At 38.0% G+C, this 19262-nt stretch overlaps 1 protein-coding gene and 1 long non-coding RNA gene across 2 annotated transcripts in view; one reads left to right on the top strand and one right to left on the bottom strand.

The window, feature by feature from the left end:
* LOC121038631 (uncharacterized) overlaps positions 1 to 17596 on the top strand; it is a 23826-nt gene extending 6230 nt beyond the window's left edge. Inside the window, exons 2-3 of the long non-coding RNA XR_005794427.1 lie at positions 3713 to 3715; positions 17586 to 17596. This is a non-coding gene — a long non-coding RNA (uncharacterized LOC121038631). The remainder of the gene's footprint in view (positions 1 to 3712; positions 3716 to 17585) is intronic.
* On the bottom strand, positions 10652 to 14826 carry LOC121038623 (tubulin alpha-1A chain). Its single transcript, XM_040488257.1, has 4 exons — positions 14696 to 14826; positions 12412 to 12634; positions 12117 to 12265; positions 10652 to 11846 (listed from the first exon to the last, which is right to left on the bottom strand). Exons 1-4 carry the CDS (start codon positions 14696 to 14698, stop codon positions 10866 to 10868), a joined length of 1356 nt encoding a protein of 451 aa, XP_040344191.1. The 5' UTR covers positions 14699 to 14826; the 3' UTR covers positions 10652 to 10865.
* Positions 17597 to 19262: the final 1666 nt, after the last annotated feature.

Below are 19262 nucleotides of genomic sequence, written 5' to 3'. Positions count from 1 at the left end.
TTTTTTTTTTTTTTTTTTTTTTTTTTTTTTTTTTTTTTTTACCATATTTTATTATGTTGCATTTTGGGTCTGCTTTTGTTCATTTCTTCTTGTATAACTTTTGTGTGTATATTTTCGCATGTTTTTTGTGAAGAGTTTTGGTCTAGCTCTAAAATACTACCTAAACTTACTTCAGAACAGAAGAGGAATGGTCCAGTAAGTTTTCTCATTTTTCACCTTAGGTTGTCAGTCCTTTAGATTGTTAAGCATATGACCTTACATTTAATTGCCAAATCCAATACCTTTACTCTACTTACAGCGGTCAAAGATTATATCGTAAGCACACTGCTGTTAAAACTATCAAAAACACTGAAAAAAGGAATATTTATGAGGTGTTCCCTAAATAATCTTCAGCTTTTAATTTTTCTAGTAGTTTTAATCACTTTAGAGAATCTGATGAAAACTGTATTCCCCCCCCCCCGATGTGTGTGTAAGCCTTGTTTCAGTTATCTGTTGCTACTTATCATACCACCCCAAAACTTACTGACTTAAAACAGTTGTTCATTTTTTCTCATGATTACATGGGTCATGGACGGTTGCTGTGTTTCATGTGGTGTTATCTGGCTCATTCACATAGTTGCATTCAGCCGGATCGCATCTGGGGCTAGAATATCTAGGATACTCGCATTTACATGTCTGGGGTCTTTGTGGCGGCTATTGGGTGGGGTGCCCTGGTTGTTTTCCACATGACCTCTCTGAGGGAAAACAAGCTGCCAGGCTTCTTAAGAGATTGACCTGGATCTGGCACAGATTCCTTCTGTCACATTCTATTAATCAGCTCAATCAGAAGTCCAATGAAGATTTAAGGAGAGAGGAATAGGCTTTATTTCTTGATAGGAGAAATATCATGTACCTATAGAAATGAGGGAAATGGTTAGAAATTTGAAAATGCTCATAGTAGATTTGTCTTTGATTTCATATTCAAAAGGCAATGAATCTAATTCACTGTATCAATAGAATTAAAGAAAAACATGATTATCTCAACAGATGCATGCAGAAAGAGAATTTGACAAAATCTAACATCCATTTATTAAAAAACCTCCAAACTTTCAGCAGACTAGGAATAGAAGGAAACTTCAACAATCCAATAATGCATATCTATGAAGGGTGCCTGGGTGGCTCAGTAAATTAAGCATCAGACCCTTGATTTTGGCTTGGGTCAGGATCTCACAATTCGTAATATCAGGCCCCACATCAGGCTCCATGCTGATAGCACGGAGCCTGCTTGGGATACTCTCTCTCCCTCTCTCTCATTTTCATTCTCTCGTTCTCTCTCAAAATAAACTTTAAAAAGAAAGAACATCTGTGAAAAACTGAAAACTGACATCGTACTCAATCATGAAATATTTAACACTCCCTAAGATTGGAAACAAGACAAGGATATCTATTTTCACCCCTCTAGTCATCAAGAATGAACTCCTGCTTTTGATACTCTAAATTCTGTCTCTCAATTAAGCTAGATCGTCAAAGGCCAACTTGCCTGGACTGCACTGTATAAACTCAGGGTAGGATCACTTTTTTTTTTTTTTTTTTTTTTTTTGCTAGAATGTGCCCTGGTGTGATGCCACAGTCTATATTAAAAGATAATATAAATGACTTAGCAGTATGCTTATATAAACTACTGGTGGGAGTGAAAATTCACATTATCAAATAGAATCTGGCAGCACATTAGAAGAATACCATAACCAAAATTTTTGTACTGGAAAATGCAATGATGATCCAACATTAGGAAAGCTTTTAAAATAATTCATCATAATATGTTCAAGAAGAAAAATCATGTCAATCTCCAAATATTACTGAAAAGACATTTAATAAAATTCAATATCCTTTCTGATATTCTTAACATGTAAATAATATAAAATTCTTACCTTGATATATATTCTTCCATATATTGATAAACTTATAATATTTTTTGTTTATAATGTCTCAAGGCCAAAAGCTACATTCCAATTAAAGGCAGAAAAAGGATAGGGTAAGTATTGTTATTTTTTACTTTTAATTGAAGGAATTAATACACAGAGGAGAATTATAAAATTCATATGATAGTCTCAAGACTCAAGACTATAATATTTACTGTCAATTTTTGATTTTTTACATTAAAAATGTTTATTTATTTTGAGAGAGAGAGCATGAGTAGGGGAGGGGCAGACAGAGAGAGAGGGAGACACAGAATCCAAAGTGAGCTCCAGGCTCTGAGCTGTCAGCACAGAGCCCAACGTGGGGCTCGAACTTACGAACCTTTAGAGCATGACCTGAGCCGAAGTTGGATGCTGAACCGACTGAGCTACCCAGATACCCCTAATTTTTTACATTTTAATTATCTCAAGATTCTTAGAACCTCAGAGATTGAAGAGTAGTTAAAAATGTTTTAGGGAATGCAAACTGGTGCAGCCACTCAGGAAAATAGTATGGAGTTTCCTCAAAAAATTAAAAATAGAACTATCCTATGACCTAGCCATTGCAGTACTAGGTATTTATCCAAAGGACACAAAAATGCTGATTCGAAGGGGCACATGCACCTCAATGCTTATAGCAACACTGTCAACAATAGCCAAATTATGGAAAGAGTCCAAATGTCCATTGACTGATGAATGGATAAAGAAGATGTGTTATGTGTATATATATATATACACACACACACACACACACACACACAATTATATACATATACACACATACATATATATGAAATGAAATATTGAAACAATGAAATATTACTTGGCAATCAAAAAGAATGCAATCTTGGGGCGCCTGGGTGGTGCAGTCGGTTAAGCGTCCGACTTCAGCCAGGTCACGATCTTGCGGTCCGTGAGTTCGAGCCCCGCGTCAGGCTCTGGGCTGATGGCTCAGAGCCTGGAGCCTGTTTCCGATTCTGTGTCTTCCTCTCTCTCTGCCCCTCCCCCGTTCATGCTCTGTCTCTCTCTGTCCCAAAAATAAATAAACGTTGAAAAAAAAAAAAGAATTAAAAAAAAAAAAAAGAATGCAATCTTGCCATTTGCAACAATGTGGATGGAACTAGAATGTATTATGCTAAGTGAAATAAGTCAGTCAGAGAAAGATAAATATCATATGATTTTACTCATGTGGAATTTAATAAATAAAACAGATGAACATAGGGGAAGGGAAGGGAAAGAAAAATAAGGTAAAAACAGAGAGGGAGGCAAAGCATAAGAGACTCTTAAAGACAGAGAACAAACTGAATGTTCCTGGAGGGGTGCTGAGTAGGGGGATGGACTAAATGCGTGATGGGTACTTGTTGGGATGAGCACTGGGTTATATGTAAGTGATGAACCACTAAATTCTACTCCTGAAACCATTATTATGCTATATGTTAACTAACTTGGATTTAAATAAAATTAAAAAAATATTTTTAATGTTTTAATATTAACTCAGTTAAAAAGTGGGCAAATGTTAGTAGACATAGAGAATAGATTAGTGGTTGCCAGAGGTAGGGGGATGGGGTCAAAGGTGGTCAAAATGCATGAAGGTGGTGAAAAGGTACGAATTTTCAGTTATAAAATAAATCACTCATGGGAATATAACATGCAGCATAGTGACTACAGTTAACAATGCTATATTGCATATTTGAAAATTCTGAGAGCAAGTCTTAAAAGTTCTTTTTTAAAAAATTTTTGTTTTAATGTTTATTTTTGAGAGAGAGAGAGCGAGAGAGCGTGTGCGAACGCGTGTGCACGAGAGGGGGAGGGGCAGAGAGAGAGGGAGACACAGAATCCTTAGCTGGCTCCAGGCTCTGTCCAGGCTCTGAGCTGTCAGCACAGAGCCCAATGCAGGGCTCGAACTCACAGACCATGAGATCATGATCTGAGCTGAAGTCAGATGCTCAACTGACTGACTGCCCCAGTCTTGAAAGTTCTTATCACAAGAAAAAATTTGTCACTATGTAAGCTGACAGATACTAACTAGACTTATTGTGGTGATCACTGCACTATATATAAATATCAAGTAATTATGTTGTATACTTGAAACTACTATAATGTTATATGTCAATTGTATCTCAATAAAAAAGAATTATGCTAAAAAAAAGTGAACAAAAGACTTGAATAGACATTTATCCAAAGAAGATATCCAAATGGCCAATTTGCACATTAAAAGGTGCTGAACATCACCACTCATTAGGGAAATGCAAATCAAAACCATAATGAGATACCACCTCATACCCATTGAAATGACTATCATCAAAAAACAAAACAATAGAAAATAACAAATGTTGACAAGGATATGAAGAAATTGGAACTGTTATACACTGTTGGAATGTAAGATGGTGTAAACTCTATGGAAAAGAGTATGGCAGTTCCTCAAAAAATTTAAACATAGAATTACCACATGATCCAGCAATACCACTTCTGGATATATAACCGTAAGAATTAAGAGCAGGGTCTGGAAGAGATATTTATATACCCATGTTCATAACAGCGCTATTCACAAGAGCCAGAAGGTGGAAGCAACCATCATGTCCACAGATGGATGAGTGGATAAACAAAATGTGGTATATTCGTAGAATGGGATATTATTCAGACTTAAAAAGAAAGGAAATTCTGACACATACTATAACATGGATGAATGAACCTTAACGACATTATGCTAAGTGAAATAAGCTGGTCACAAAAAGATGTACCTAGAATAGTCAATTTCATGAAGACAGAAAGTAAAATGGTGGTTGCCAGAGGCTGGGGAGGGAGAAATGGGGAGTTATATGATGGGTATAGAGTTTTAGTTTTGCAAGATAAGGAGAGTTCTGGAGATTGGTTGTACAAACCATGTGAATGCATTTAATACTACTGACCTGTATATTTAAAATATGGTTAAGATGGCAAGTGTTATGCTATGTGTATTTTAGCACAGTTAAAAATAAACTAAAAAAAAAAAAAAGTATGTGTGTGTGTGTGTGTGTGTGTGTGTATAATATTTTGTGTTTAATATTTTGTAATTCCAATCTTAAAAATATCTTTTTAGGGGCGCCCGGGTGGCTAAGTTGGTTGAGTGTTGGACTTCAGCTCAGGTCATGATTTCATGGTTTGTGGGTTTAAGCCCTGCATTGGGCTCTGCCCTGGTAGCATGGAGCCTGTTTGGGATTATCTCTCTCCCTCTCTCTCTACCCCTCCCTCGCTTACACGCACGCACACTCTGTCTCTCTCAAAATAAATAAATAAACATTTTAAAAATCTCTTTATAGATTTATAAAATTTATTTTAAATTTATCTATAGCACTGTATTTTATGTTGAAAGCAGTTTGTAATTGAGAAAATGTAATAATACTCAAAAGTTTAAAGTCTCATTCCTGACGCTTTACAAACTGTTTAAAAATGCTGAGTCATCTTCAGTCTGTTTCTGTTTGTGTTCTATTTATTATCCATTTATTCATTTTTTTTCCAGTTTATTTTTTGTTCTGTGTTTATTTGGATAATTTTTACTGTTTTTCTTCAATTCATTAATCTTTTTCTATGGTGTCTAATCTACTGTTAAACCCATTTGGTATCTTTTTTATCTCAGATTTTTCATCTCTAGAATTGGATTTTCCTCCATATCTCTACTTAAAACTCATCCACTTTCTTGAATATGTAATATAATTCTAACTTTTAAGGTTTTTGTATACTAAAAACATTAATTAATTATTAATTTTATTTATTCTAATATAAATAATTTCAAAAGTATAAATATTACTAATAATATGATTACTGAAAATGGCTATGTTCTTTTGGATGTCCTTTTTTGGGGATAGATCTCACTATGGATGTACAAGCAAATTACCGTGTGTTAAAGTCAGGTGAAATAGGGCACATGGGTGGTTCAGTTGGTTAAGAGTCTGACTCTTGATTTTTGCTTAGGTCATGATGTTAGCGTTTGTGAGATCAAGCCCCACATCAGGCTCTGTGCTGATGGTATGGAGTCTGCTTGGGATTCTCTCTCTCCCTCTCTCTCTGCTTCTCCCCCACTTGTGCTTTCTCTCTCTACTCTATCTCTCGAAATAAATAAACTTACAAAAAAATAAAGTCAGGTGAAATAATTCTGAATTAACTCTGTAGTTAAGCTACAACTTGATGCATGGTTATATTCATTTGTTTCATTTTGCTTTTAATTTTTAGAGATTTTTCCACCTTGATTTAATACCTTATTATAATATGTATAATTATGTAATTAAAATTATGTAATATAATTACATGTTTCTTTTTAAAAATTTTTAATGTTTATTTTATTATTTTTGAGAAAGAGCATGAGCGGGGGAGGGGCAGAGAGCAAGAGGGAGACACAGAATCTGAAACAGGCTCTAGGAGGCCCTGAACTGTCAGCACAGAGCCCAGTGTGGGGCTCAAACCCACAAACTGGGAGATCATGACCTGAGCTGAACTTGGACACTCAACCGACTGAGCCACACAGGCACCCCTATAATTACATGTTTCTATACAACAAATACAGTTTGGTTAGACCATGTTCCCTCCCCTGCAGGTAACCATATATTTTTAGTTTTTGGTTTATACTTTGGTTGTTTTTAAATTGTGGTGAAAATATATATATATAATATATAATTTTATAATACATGATTTACAATATATATAGTACATATAACTTATATAATATATATATTATATAATATATAAGTATAATATATACTTATATAATATATAATATATAAGTATATATTATACATTATATACTTATATATTATATATTATACTTATATATTATATAATATATAAGTATATATTTATATAAATAATATTTATATATTTATATAATATATATTTATAAATATAATATATAATATAAATATATTTAAATAATATAACTATAAATATACATAATATTTATATAATATTTATATAAAATATATATTATATAAATATATAATTATATTATATTTAATTATAATTATATATAATTTATAATTTTAACACTTTTATTTATTTTTATTGATTTATTATTTTTAGAAAAGATTTTATTTTTTTTAAGTAATCTCTTTACCCAACGTGGGACTTGAATTTAAAACCCCAAGATCAAGGATTGCATGCTCTACCAACTGAGCCAGCCAGGCGCCCCCATTTTAACCCTCTTGAAGTACAATTTAGTGGCATTAAGTACGTTCTTATTGTTGTACAACCATCACCACTATTCATCTCCAGAAAACATTTTTTAAGTTTATTTATATTAGTAATCTCTACACACAACTCATGACCCCAAGATCAAGAGTTGCAGGCTTTTCTGACTGAACCAGTCGGGTACCCCCAAAACTTTTTTGTCATTGCAAACTGAAACTCTGTATCTCTTTAGTAATAACTTCCTATTGGGGCTCCTGGTTGATTCTGTCCAACTCTTGATTTCGGCTCAGGTCATGATCTCATGGTTTGTGAGGTCGAGTCCAGAGTCAAGCTCTATGCTGACAGCGTAGAGCCTGCTAGGGATTCTGTCTCTCCCTATATCTTTGCCCCTCTCCTCCCATCGCCTCTCAAAATAAGTAAACTTAAAAAAGAAAAATTTCTGGGGCACCTGGATAGTTCAGTCAGTTAAGCACCCTACTCTTGGTTTTGGCTTAGGTCATGATCTCACCGTACGTGAATTTGAGCCCTGCGTTGGGCTCTGTGCAGCTCAGAGCCTGCTTGGGATTCGGATTCTCTCTCTGCTTCTCTCTCTCTCTCTCTGCCCCTCCCTCAGCTCTCTCTTTCTCTCTCAAGATAAATAAATAAACTTAAAAAAATTAAAAAACAATTCCTATTATATTCTTCCCCTTAGCTCCTGGTAACCACCATTCTACTTTCTGTCTCTCTGAATTTGATTGTTGTAGTTAACTCATACAAGTAGGATCAGAAAATATTTGTCCTTTTGTGTCTGACTTATTTCACTAAGCTTCATGTTTTCAAAGTTTATCCATTTGGAGTATGTGTCAGAATTTCATTTTTTTAAGGCTGAATAATATTATATTGTATGTATATACTACATTTTGTTTATCCATTCATCCATCAATGGACTTTAGGGTTGCTTCCATCTTTTGGCTCTTGTGAATAAAGCTGATATGACACAGGTACACAAATATCTGAGTCATTGCTTTAAATTCTTTTGGGTATATATCCAGAAGTGGAATTCTTAGATAATATAGTAATTCTATAATTTTTTTTTTTAGGAACTGCCATACTGTCTTCATATTTTTTTAAATGTGTATTTATTTTAAGAGAGACAGAGAGGGCATGAACAGGGGAGGATGAGAGAGAGAGAGAGAGAGAGAGAGAGAATCCCAAGCAGGCTCCACACTTTGAGTATGGAGCCTGACAGAGAGCTCAATCCCACCAACCGTGAGATCATGACTTGAGCCAAAATCAAGAACCATGGGCTTAACCAACTGAGCCACCCAGGGGCCCATTAATTGTTTAAAAAATTTTTTTTAATGTTTATTTGTTTTTGAGAGAGAGAGATCAGGGGAGAGGCAGAGAGAGAGGGAGACAGAGCATTTGAAGTGCTGTGCTGACAGCAGAGAGCCTGATGCAGAGCTCAGACTCACTATGAGATCATGACCTGAGCTGAAGTTAGACGCTTAACTGACTGAGCCACCCAGATACCCCCAATTGTTTTTTCAATCACACAGAAAATAGGGGTGCCTAGGTTGAACGCCCCACTCTTGGTTTCAGCTCCGGTCATGATCCCAGGGTCATGGGATCGAGCACCGAGTTGGGCTGTGCTGAGTGTGGAATCTGCTTAAGATTCTCTCTGTCTCCCTCTGCCCCTCTCCCCCACTCAGGCACTCTCTCTCTCTCAAATAAAAAGTAAATCACGCAAAAAATATCATGAGCTCATGGGTTTTAACATATTTTTTATGATTCAACCCACTGCAGTCACTATTATTTTCAATGCTTACATTGTACCATCTATGAGAGTCCCTTCTACTTGACTCCTGTATCCTTTTGATATGACTTTGAGTCTTTGATATCTTCCTCAGTTTCTGGAATGAGAAATTATTTGGGGCTGAGTTTGTATATTTTCTTCTCCAGGCTTGAACATCTCTAAACATTGATTCCTTTTAGTAGAAAATAGTATTTAGAGACCACCATCTGAGTGGTAGGGATGCTCATTCCTAAATTGGTCCTAGGCCTTTTCAGTGGGCAAAATTATGGAATTTTTTCTTTCATAATAGAACATATATAATAAATTCATACTGTCATTTGCCATAAAAATTAAGATTATAGGGATTTTTAAATTTTATAGTTTTATCTCTTTTACCCTACACTATACTCATTCAGCCAATAATCATTGTACATACATTACCATGTTCCTTATATTTTGCTAGGTGCTGGGAATGCATATTAAAAATTTACATTTGATCTAGTTGTCACATTGTTTTTTATTCAAATAAGCGAAGCCTTTTCCTTTTTTTTCTTCCAAATCTATACACATTGGCTTCTAGTTAAAACTGCTGAGCACTATTGGATTGGCTTTAAAACTAGTTGATTTCGGCGTATTTCTTATTTTTCATTATTTCCACTAACTTATATTAAACTCAGATTCTGGGAACTATAGTAGTATTAGGGGCGCCTGTGTGGCTTAGTCAGTTGAGTGTCTGACTCTTGATTTTGGTTCAGGTAATGATCCCAAGATCATGGGATGGAGCCCCACATTGGGCTTTGTGCTGAGCACGGAGTCTCCTTAAGGTTCTGTCTCTCCCTCTGCCCCCTCCCCTGCTAGTGCTCTCTCTCTCGCTCAAAATTAATATATATATGTAACATATTATTTATATATATATATATATATATATATATATATATATATATATAATTGTGTTACACCCCCTTGTTGGCAGTGTCAAAGGAAAAATAGATCAAATAAGCAGTTAATACCAAAAAATCATTTCATTACAACTATTATTGTAGAACAAGATAATATGATGGTACAAGACAATTTGCTATTCTTGGGTCTTTTTGTTCAGTTAGACTGGCAGCTGAACTCTATTGTTGAAGAAACCATTGGTCCAGAATTGTTCCTCTCCCCATGTTGGTGCTGGTTCCTACAACTGCACTATGAGTTTTGTTCTTTGAAGTTATTGGCCCAACTTAAATAATATACTTGGAAGCTAAAATTAAGATATATAATTAACACATTAGAGTGAATACATTTATCAGGCTTTTCCACTGTGACATTTAGCTGAAAATCAGTTTGGAAAGAAGAAAGTAGAGAACAAGGGAGCAATTGCTAGGAGAGCAAACTTCTGAGAACCCAGAGAAGAGGAAGCCTGACAGCACTAGACACAAGCCAAGATGAGAATGCATGAAAATAAGCTTAAGACATAATGTATTTGGAATATTCATCATTTCATGTGGGTCGTATGAGACTTGGCAGGCAACCAGACCTTTGGCTGTGTATTAGTAAATACCAATTCTAAAGAGTACTAGCAGTTTAACTAACATATAGTGGAGTGAAAACTAAGAATTGCATGGATAATGGTAATTTTTAGTTATTTTGTATTTAATGAGTAAGTTTTATAATACACTAAAATTTAAAATAAAAAAACAGGTCACTTTATAGAACATGTATAAACCACAGTCAACAGTTATCCTTTCTCAGAACTAAATACATGAATATCAGACCCCCAAATAGAAAACACAAGACTGAATTCATTTAAGACAGGGAATACTTTATTCAAACCCATCAGAGAAATGGACAGCTTGGATTTATAACAAAGCGTTGTGTTTTAAAGCATAGGTCAGTAATTGTATATGAGAGTATACACTGCTACATACAAATTAACTGATCAGAGCACAACTTTTCAATATTCAAAACAGAATAAGCTTCCCTGTAAAAGCAGCACCTTTGTGACATTTTTAACTTTAGTATTCCTCTCCTTCCTCTTCACCCTCTCCTTCAACAGAATCCACACCAACCTCCTCATAATCCTTCTCAAGGGCAGCCATGTCCTCACGGGCCTCAGAAAACTCTCCTTCCTCCATGCCCTCACCCACATACCAGTGAACAAAGGCACGCTTGGCATACATCAGGTCAAACTTGTGGTCCAGGCGAGCCCAGGCCTCAGCAATGGCTGTGGTGTTGCTCAGCATGCACACAGCTCGCTGTACTTTGGCCAGGTCTCCACCAGGTACCACAGTGGGAGGCTGGTAATTAATGCCAACTTTGAAGCCAGTGGGGCACCAGTCCACGAACTGGATGGTACGCTTGGTCTTGATGGTGGCAATGGCAGCATTGACATCTTTGGGAACCACATCACCACGGTACAACAGGCAGCAAGCCATGTATTTACCATGGCGAGGGTCGCATTTCACCATCTGGTTGGCTGGCTCAAAGCACGCATTGGTGATCTCTGCTACAGAAAGCTGTTCATGGTAGGCTTTCTCAGCAGAGATGACAGGGGCGTATGTGGCCAGAGGGAAGTGGATGCGGGGATAGGGCACCAGGTTGGTCTGGAATTCTGTCAGATCCACATTCAGGGCTCCATCAAATCTGAGGGAAGCAGTGATGGAAGACACAATTTGACCTATCAACCTATTTAGGTTAGTGTAGGTTGGGCGTTCGATATCGAGGTTTCTACGACAGATGTCATAGATGGCCTCGTTGTCTACCATGAAGGCACAATCAGAGTGCTCCAGGGTGGTGTGGGTAGTGAGGATGGAGTTGTAGGGCTCAACGACAGCAGTGGAAACCTGGGGGGCTGGGTAAATGGAGAACTCCAGCTTGGACTTCTTGCCATAATCGACAGAGAGACGTTCCATCAGCAGGGAGGTGAACCCGGAACCAGTTCCCCCTCCAAAGCTGTGGAAAACCAAGAAGCCCTGAAGACCCGTGCACTGGTCGGCCTGTGAGAAAAAAGGAACAGAGAAGACAGATTATAATAGACCTTCCCAGAATTACAAAGCATTTCTTCACTTAAAATATCTTCATTGACGTTTATAAAATGACACCAAATAATTCATGTTGTAGTTGAAAATTTAAAAACCCTATCAAGGAATAATTTACCAGTTGTCCTCACTCCATTATATTTCTATTCTGTGTTTGAAAAGAAAAGATCGTATTTCAAATGTCTTCCTTAGGGTCATTATTTACTTTATTCTGGAGAACAAACATACCAGTTTCCGAATTCGGTCCAAGACAAGGTCGATGATCTCCTTGCCGATGGTGTAGTGCCCTCGGGCATAGTTATTGGCAGCATCTTCCTTGCCCGTGATGAGCTGCTCAGGATGGAAGAGCTGGCGGTAGGTGCCAGTGCGAACTTCATCTGGAAGAGAAAAACAAAGCAGCCACCCGTCACCCACCACCTGCACACACCTGCTCCACCCCAGGGTGTCAATGGAGCCCTCACGACAGACCTCCTGTCTCAAGAGCCCTGAGATCTCCCTTGGGTTACTACTGAGGCCAACTCACCAATGACTGTGGGTTCCAGGTCTACAAACACTGCCCTGGGCACATGCTTGCCAGCGCCCGTCTCACTGAAGAAGGTGTTGAAGGAGTCATCTCCTCCCCCAATGGTCTTGTCACTTGGCATCTGGCCATCGGGCTGGATGCCGTGTTCCAGGCAATAGAGCTCCCAGCAGGCATTGCCGATCTGAACACCAGCCTGGCCAACATGGATGGAGATGCATTCACGCTATGGGAAGGAAAAGAGGAAAATTTAAAATCAGATTGTGTTAGCATTTTGAATTTTCAGTAAATTTCTGAAAATACTTCTAGTCATATACAGGTACTCTTCAAGTTTACTTGAGATTATCCCTAACTCGATAGAAATGTTTAAGGAAAAGCACCTGCTCCAAATGCTGCAGATGGGTGTGGTCTGAATAAGGTTGCACTGTTCAATACATGTGCAAGCCCATTGTTCCCCCAGCCATGCTTGAAGAGAAATTTTTCGTATGTAAAAAATATTTAAAGCACAGATTTAGTAAGATGCAGTAAATTAAATTCAATCATTAGTTAATTGGAATCAGTATTACTACTGCATTCCCTTTAAATAAAGATGAGAGTTTCTTGTACATATGACTTGGAATTTTAACATGGACATCTGCGCTGCAGCTGAGGCTAGATGCCACACCCCTTTGCAGTCTATCTGCAGGATCCATTAGTCCTAGGGGACTGGAAGCTAAATAAGGTCTGCCTCCTGCATTGCTGCATTTGCTGTGCCTGGTACTAGACTGTTCTGTCTGCTACATTATTTAACAGAGTAAGTTCTATTTCCAGAAACTGCCTACATGATCTCATTGTGCTATTCTGCCAGTTTTCCTCCTCTGACCCAAGCTGGGACCATATGCCTAAATTGAAATGAATTAATGAAGATGCACTAGAACAAAAGACAGCTGGACAGAATATAGTTCTTTGTCTGCAGCATGTTCATTACTTAAAAAGAAGTCTTTCCAGAATCTTCTCCACTGCAAAAACTGAAAGATTGTTAGTATCTTTAAAACAATAGTTCCTAAATTAGAAAAATATCACATGAGAACTACCAAAGAATAAAAGCCCAGTGAAAGGATAATGAAGTATTTATTTAAAACAACAAAATAGTATTTTCATTTTGAGATTCTCTACTCACCACCGAATATTCATACTCATCACGTTCAATAAGAGATTTTCTTCTCTACTGTCTTTATGGCTTCAACTTCCATTGTCTGTCCATTGTCTACTCACTGACATATTGGGGGAGGGGGGGAGGGGAAGGGCGTTTCCCTGGATCCTGGGCTTTAGAGTACCTTGGCTCTCAAACTGAGGCTTTCTCTCCAGCAGAAAGTGCGGCTAGCGCTCACACACACACACACACACACACACACACACACACACACACACACGGAGTCAGTCAGGGCGGGGCGGCCCCAGACCAGACTTTAAGGTGCTTGTCAAGTGAATTGCGATTTTGCATCTTAAGAAAAAATATCTCATCTAAGCTTTAACAGTGAATGAAAAACCTTTTAACGCCTACAGTTCCACAATGATGAAAGCATTTTATTAAAAGTCTTATGACAGAGGTTTTGTGAGGGGGAACCCCGCCCAGTGGCTTTAAGGCCAGAGAAGGCAGAAACAAACAACTCCGCCCCTGCGCCGCCCTGACGCCGGCTGCCAAGGGCTCGAACAGAAACTAACCATTTTTTTTCGCGTTAATATACGGGTATCTTCCTAAACTGCCAACGAACCGTGGAGGGATCTTTTAATACTAACCCAAGGCTCCGCTTTGTCCCTGTCCTTCTCCCCTCCCCCCCTTCCCAGCTACACCCACTGAGCCCGGATCTTTCGGGACTTCTCTCCCTCCCCCTGGGAACAACGCCAGGAAGAAAAGAGCCTCCCCGAGTCACACGAAAACCGTGCGCACAGACACTGGGACAGAGCAGGCGACGCCACGACTGCCTTTCCCTGCCCAGACCCTTTCGTCACCGACAGATGGGCTGCCTGCAGCTTGGGAGGGCTCATATAACAAGAACTCCCTCTGCGCCGCCTTTGTTCTTCCCCCACGGTTCTGCTGCGCCCTGGGCGCAGTTCCTCAGCCCGCACTGCGGCGGCGGCCAGACTCAAGGATTTGGGGCCCCAAAGCCAAACCTCGCAAACAAAGCATAAGGTTACCCTTACCCAAGAAGTTGTAAAGGAAAGAGAGCTTAAGACTTTCCAAGTAGATCTTGGGGGACCGACCCCACTCAACGGCCACAAAGAGCCAGAGAAAGAAGATTCTTACCATGGTTGCTGCTTTGCGGCTGCCGAGCAGATGGCGGAGAGGAGGAGAGGTTGTTGCTTCTTACAGCGCGACTCTTAGGCGGTCGATGTAAGAGAACCTGCGGCACATGGGCGGATGCGGCTCCCTATATACAACTCGGTCACCATGGGGATGGGCTGGGGCCTTTTCCTGTTGGTCCAGACCCCTCAATCTGCCCGGAGAAGCCACGACAGGAGAGTGGTGATTGGTGCAAACGACATGGGATGAGGTAATCTCTCCCCCACCCCTTTTTCCCTAGCATCCATAGACTGTTTGCATCCTTCAGACAAAGAGACTGTGCAAAAACAGTCAGCCGAGCATCCATGATGGGGTGGGGTTGGGGCGGGGGGGGGGGGGGGGAGAAGAAAGAGAACTTGAATTGTATGGTTTTTATATTGCTTAAGCCTCACACTACAGCTAAAATCACCAATGTAGGTTTTCCCCAACACGTACATCGCAGAATTTGTGTGGAGATGAAATATTTAACGGAAAATTACTCCCAGTCCCTCTCTCAGAGTATTCTAAATTTCACTACATTCGGCTTCAACATCTCTAATTGCTTTACAAATAATGTAGGAGAGAAGATGGGAATGATGCTTAACATGGCTTGAGTAAATGTAATTTTTTTAATATAAAAAAGGTTCAATAAGCGTCATCCAAAATGGTTTTTCAGATTCAAGTAATTTATCGTAAGACCTTTTATGCACTCCTCCCCCAAAGAGCTAAACAAAAAGGGAACGTGGAAGAAAACCATACTAAATATGGAAGCACACAAGTAGTTATAACATGATAATTAAGATCTAATGAACATACCATAGTTAAGTAGTCTCCTAGAAATATTCCTTTACCAAAAGTCCCTGTAATATATTTTATGTAGTGTATTGTTCCTTAAAATGAATTGTCTTTCCTGATATAGAATTGAGAAAATACAAGGAGAAAGGATTGAGTTCAGAAGCTGGTGCTACTACCTGTGCATGTAGTTAATATTCTGCATTGTTCTTTCTTTCTTTTTTTTTTTTTTTTCTGGAAAGGGAAGAAAAACTAAGATACCAAATTAAAAAGGAGAGCTGTATACAATGTAAAAAAGACTATTTTGTAATTTTGCCTCCATCCACAGACAACCATGTCAGCTCAATAACTGCATTTTTTTTTTTTTGGTAGTTCTTGTGTGAATTCAGTAAATCTCTTCAGAGATTGGGCTTGTAACTGTGGAAAATGTAGCCAGCCTCACACCCTTGCTATTCAGCTAGACTCTGGTGGTTGCTCAATTGCGTCTCGAGACAAAAAGGCTTTGCTTTCACCCCTAGGAAATGGATTGCAGTAACATTCTTTTGCTATTTAGAAAGACTCTATTATCAACAAGGATGGGCTATGCAGAATAAGACTTTGGACTGATTACCACCTGACATTGCTAATGAAATTTCAGAGGTAAAAAGGTTTGTTATGTCCACCAAAGTTGAAAATTTATATTTTGACAGGTAATTTTTATGTTTGGTTTTTAGCAACAGATTTTTGGGGTCTGCAGCACCATTTACAGTGCTCTGCAGAGCCCATTCATTCCTGCTGGGCTGCCAAGCCCAGGAGGCGTGGGAGGGAGGGACTTGAGACAGCTGCTGCAGGTTGTGGTGTGACAATGGCTGCCATGGATTTTTCTAGCCTGCTTTCCACAGCTCTGCTTTACTTGTTCAAATTTGCTGCAGTCGTCTCCCTAGAAAAAATAAAACCCAACACACAAATTATTTTATCTATTTCTTGCATATTTCATAGGAAAAACAATCTTCAACATCATCTTATCTCCGTCCCTTTACCAAATAAATGTTTATTTCAGTAAAAAGACAGGAGAATTAAGGACAACTTGAATGCTTCGTTCTGGACCCAGAAGTACATTTAATAAAAATAGGAACTAAATGGCATTGAGCAGTCTAAGGATTTATAAGTAGCTCATTGAAAGTACTTCTTATACAATTTTAATAATCAAATAAATGAAACACCGCTGGACCATGGTAAAGTGTGCAAAGCTTTCCTTATGGAGAGAGAGGCACAGTCTTGAATTTTATTTTCCTTACAGTATAAAAGGAATATGTCATTTCCCCAATAGTCTCAGTTCCTTGTGCAACTTACTGAGGATTAAACAAAAGAGAGGCGTGTTCATGCAAGTGATTCTTTGTAATTCTATCTCAGAGCTATTCTGTTCCGTATGCAAATGAGGATTTTTTTCTCCCCTTGGGTATAAGTAACAATAAGATCTAGGTCAGAAATAGATTATTTGAGCACTGATAACCTTAAATATATAAATGGGAGAGCAGGGGAAATAACTAATCTGTTCTTTTTTCCCTCATCTGACTTAATGACATGCAAACTATTAGAAAAATTTTTTACTAGTTTGCTTCTTATTTTTTTCTGTCAGTTTCTTTAACTTACATAAACATACATGCATAAGTATTCTGTCTACTAAGGATTCATTCTTGTCCACAATAAGATTAGCATAAAACATCTTTTCTTTTATAATATTTGTAGAATTTAAATTATTTGTGTGTCTACGTCTTTTCTCCATTAAAATGTGAATCTTAGTCCCTGGCAAAGTGCCAAGCATACACTAACCATTACACACGTTTGCTGAATTAAATGAACGGTTTCTTTCTGTGCATATTTTAATTAACTATTATAATGCGTAGTAATTTAAAGGTATTTAATAAGTATTTTTCCTTTTTAAAATGTTTATTTATTTATTTTGAGAGAGAGCAAGAGAGCACGAATGAGGAAGGGGCAGAGAGAGAGAGAGGGAGAGAGAGAATCCCAAGCAGACTCCGCAGTCTAAGTGCAGAACCTAACATGGGGCTTGATCTCACGAACCGTGAGCTTATGACCTGAGCTGAACTCAAGAGCCGTATGCTTAACTGACTGAGCCACCGAGGCATCCCAAAACTCTCCATTTTCTGGGTTTCTTTCTTATATATTTTTGGTTTGCTTGTTCTCTGTCTCTGCTGGTTCCTCCTCCTCTCCCAGTCTTTAAATGTTGGAGTTTCTCAAAGTTCAGTCCTAGACTCTTAACTCATTTTATTCTATATGATCTTAGTCACTCCTAATAGATGGTAAGTGCTTTCATTTCCAAGGCTGCAAATCCTTTGTATATGTCCATCACTTCTTTTTAAAAAAATTTTTTTAATGTTTACTTTTGAGAGACAGAGAGACAGAGTGTGAGTGGGGGAGGGGCAGAGAGACACAGAATCTGAAGAGGCTCCAGGCTCTGAGCTGTCAGCACAGAGCCCGACGCAGGACTCAAACTCACAAGCCGTGAGATCATGACCTGAGTGAGCCCAAGTCAGATGCTTAACCGACTGAGCCACCCAGGCGCCCCATATGCCCATCACTTCTTAACAATTCTTCTTAGTTTCAGATTGTGTAGTAAACTTCCAGTCTTAGGCTGGGTTTCTCACAGGTATCCCCAGTTGAACTAGTTACCTTCCCATAAACATGCACCTTCTACAAGGTTCTCTTGCTCAGTAAATGGAGCAGCATATATCTGATTTCTCAAATCAGAAAGAAGAATTACTCTTGATAGCTCCCTCTCTTTTTCTGACCAGCATAGAATCGATCACTAAGTCCTATCAAGTTTACTTCCTAAATCTCTCTCAGATCTTATTCTTTTCTTCCATCTCTATTGCCTTCACTCTAGTAAGTACATCATCTTTTGCCTGGACAACTGCAGTGCCCTTCTAGATTTTCTTTGCATATACTCCTAACCCCACCCAGTTCAGTCTTCACACAACAGCCAGAGTGATCTTATTATCATACATATCATACAGATCATGTAACATAATACAGATCATGTCACACCATTGCTTAAAGCAGATCAATGGCTGCCGATTAGTTTTAAGATGAAGATCCCATATCCTTAATGTGGCTGCTTTAATTCCATAATGGAAGTAAATCTTATACTTCAAAATCTGCAAAAGGACATATTAATTTAAAATTATTTTAAAATTCAGCTACTTTCCTGAGAGATGATTTTGATAGGGAGGAGGGAGGCAAAGGAGTTATAAAAGCTAGATATTCACTTTATAATTATTTGTTATGCTATAAAATTATGTTTTATTTATTTTTGTATTTATACCATATTTATAATAAAAAAATTTAATGATATAAACCCATGAGTTTATAAAGATATTCCACAAAGGAAAAATAAAAATAGGAAAAAAGTGAATTAAAAATAACATCTGATACCATTGCACCACTGGAAGTAACTAGGGCAGCAATTCCATACTCTACACATTGGCAATCAGATAAAGATTTGAGCATTTGTCCTGCATTTCCTGTATAAACTATATTTCAAGGTAACCAAATGACCCAAATTAATTAGGGAAAATCATTGTTTTATAGAGTTTTATAGAGTAATATCAACTAGTGAATATGGAAGTAATAGAATTAGAAAAATTACCCTTGCATCCCCTAATGAAGTAATTTATTCAAGCAAAGGTCATCAGTGGATAACAACTCTGATAAAAATATTGATGGGGAATTTTTAAAATGTTTATTTTTGAGAGAGAGA

The sequence above is a fragment of the Herpailurus yagouaroundi genome, unplaced genomic scaffold (assembly GCF_014898765.1).
Source record: "Herpailurus yagouaroundi ecotype Mexico unplaced genomic scaffold, PumYag 166, whole genome shotgun sequence".
Lineage (NCBI taxonomy): Eukaryota > Metazoa > Chordata > Mammalia > Carnivora > Felidae > Herpailurus > Herpailurus yagouaroundi.
Note: the sequence above shows the minus strand (reverse complement) of the source record. Positions and strands in the feature narration are given on the sequence as shown.

Bases quoted from the DNA above. Each gene is read 5' to 3' on its own strand.
- LOC121038623 (XM_040488257.1), bottom strand. The intron at 12,266-12,411 runs GTGAGTTGGCCT...TTTCTCTTCCAG, and splicing joins CCTGGAACCCACAGTCATTG to ATGAAGTTCGCACTGGCACC. The intron at 11,847-12,116 runs GTATGTTTGTTC...TTTTTCTCACAG, and splicing joins TGGACCGAATTCGGAAACTG to GCCGACCAGTGCACGGGTCT.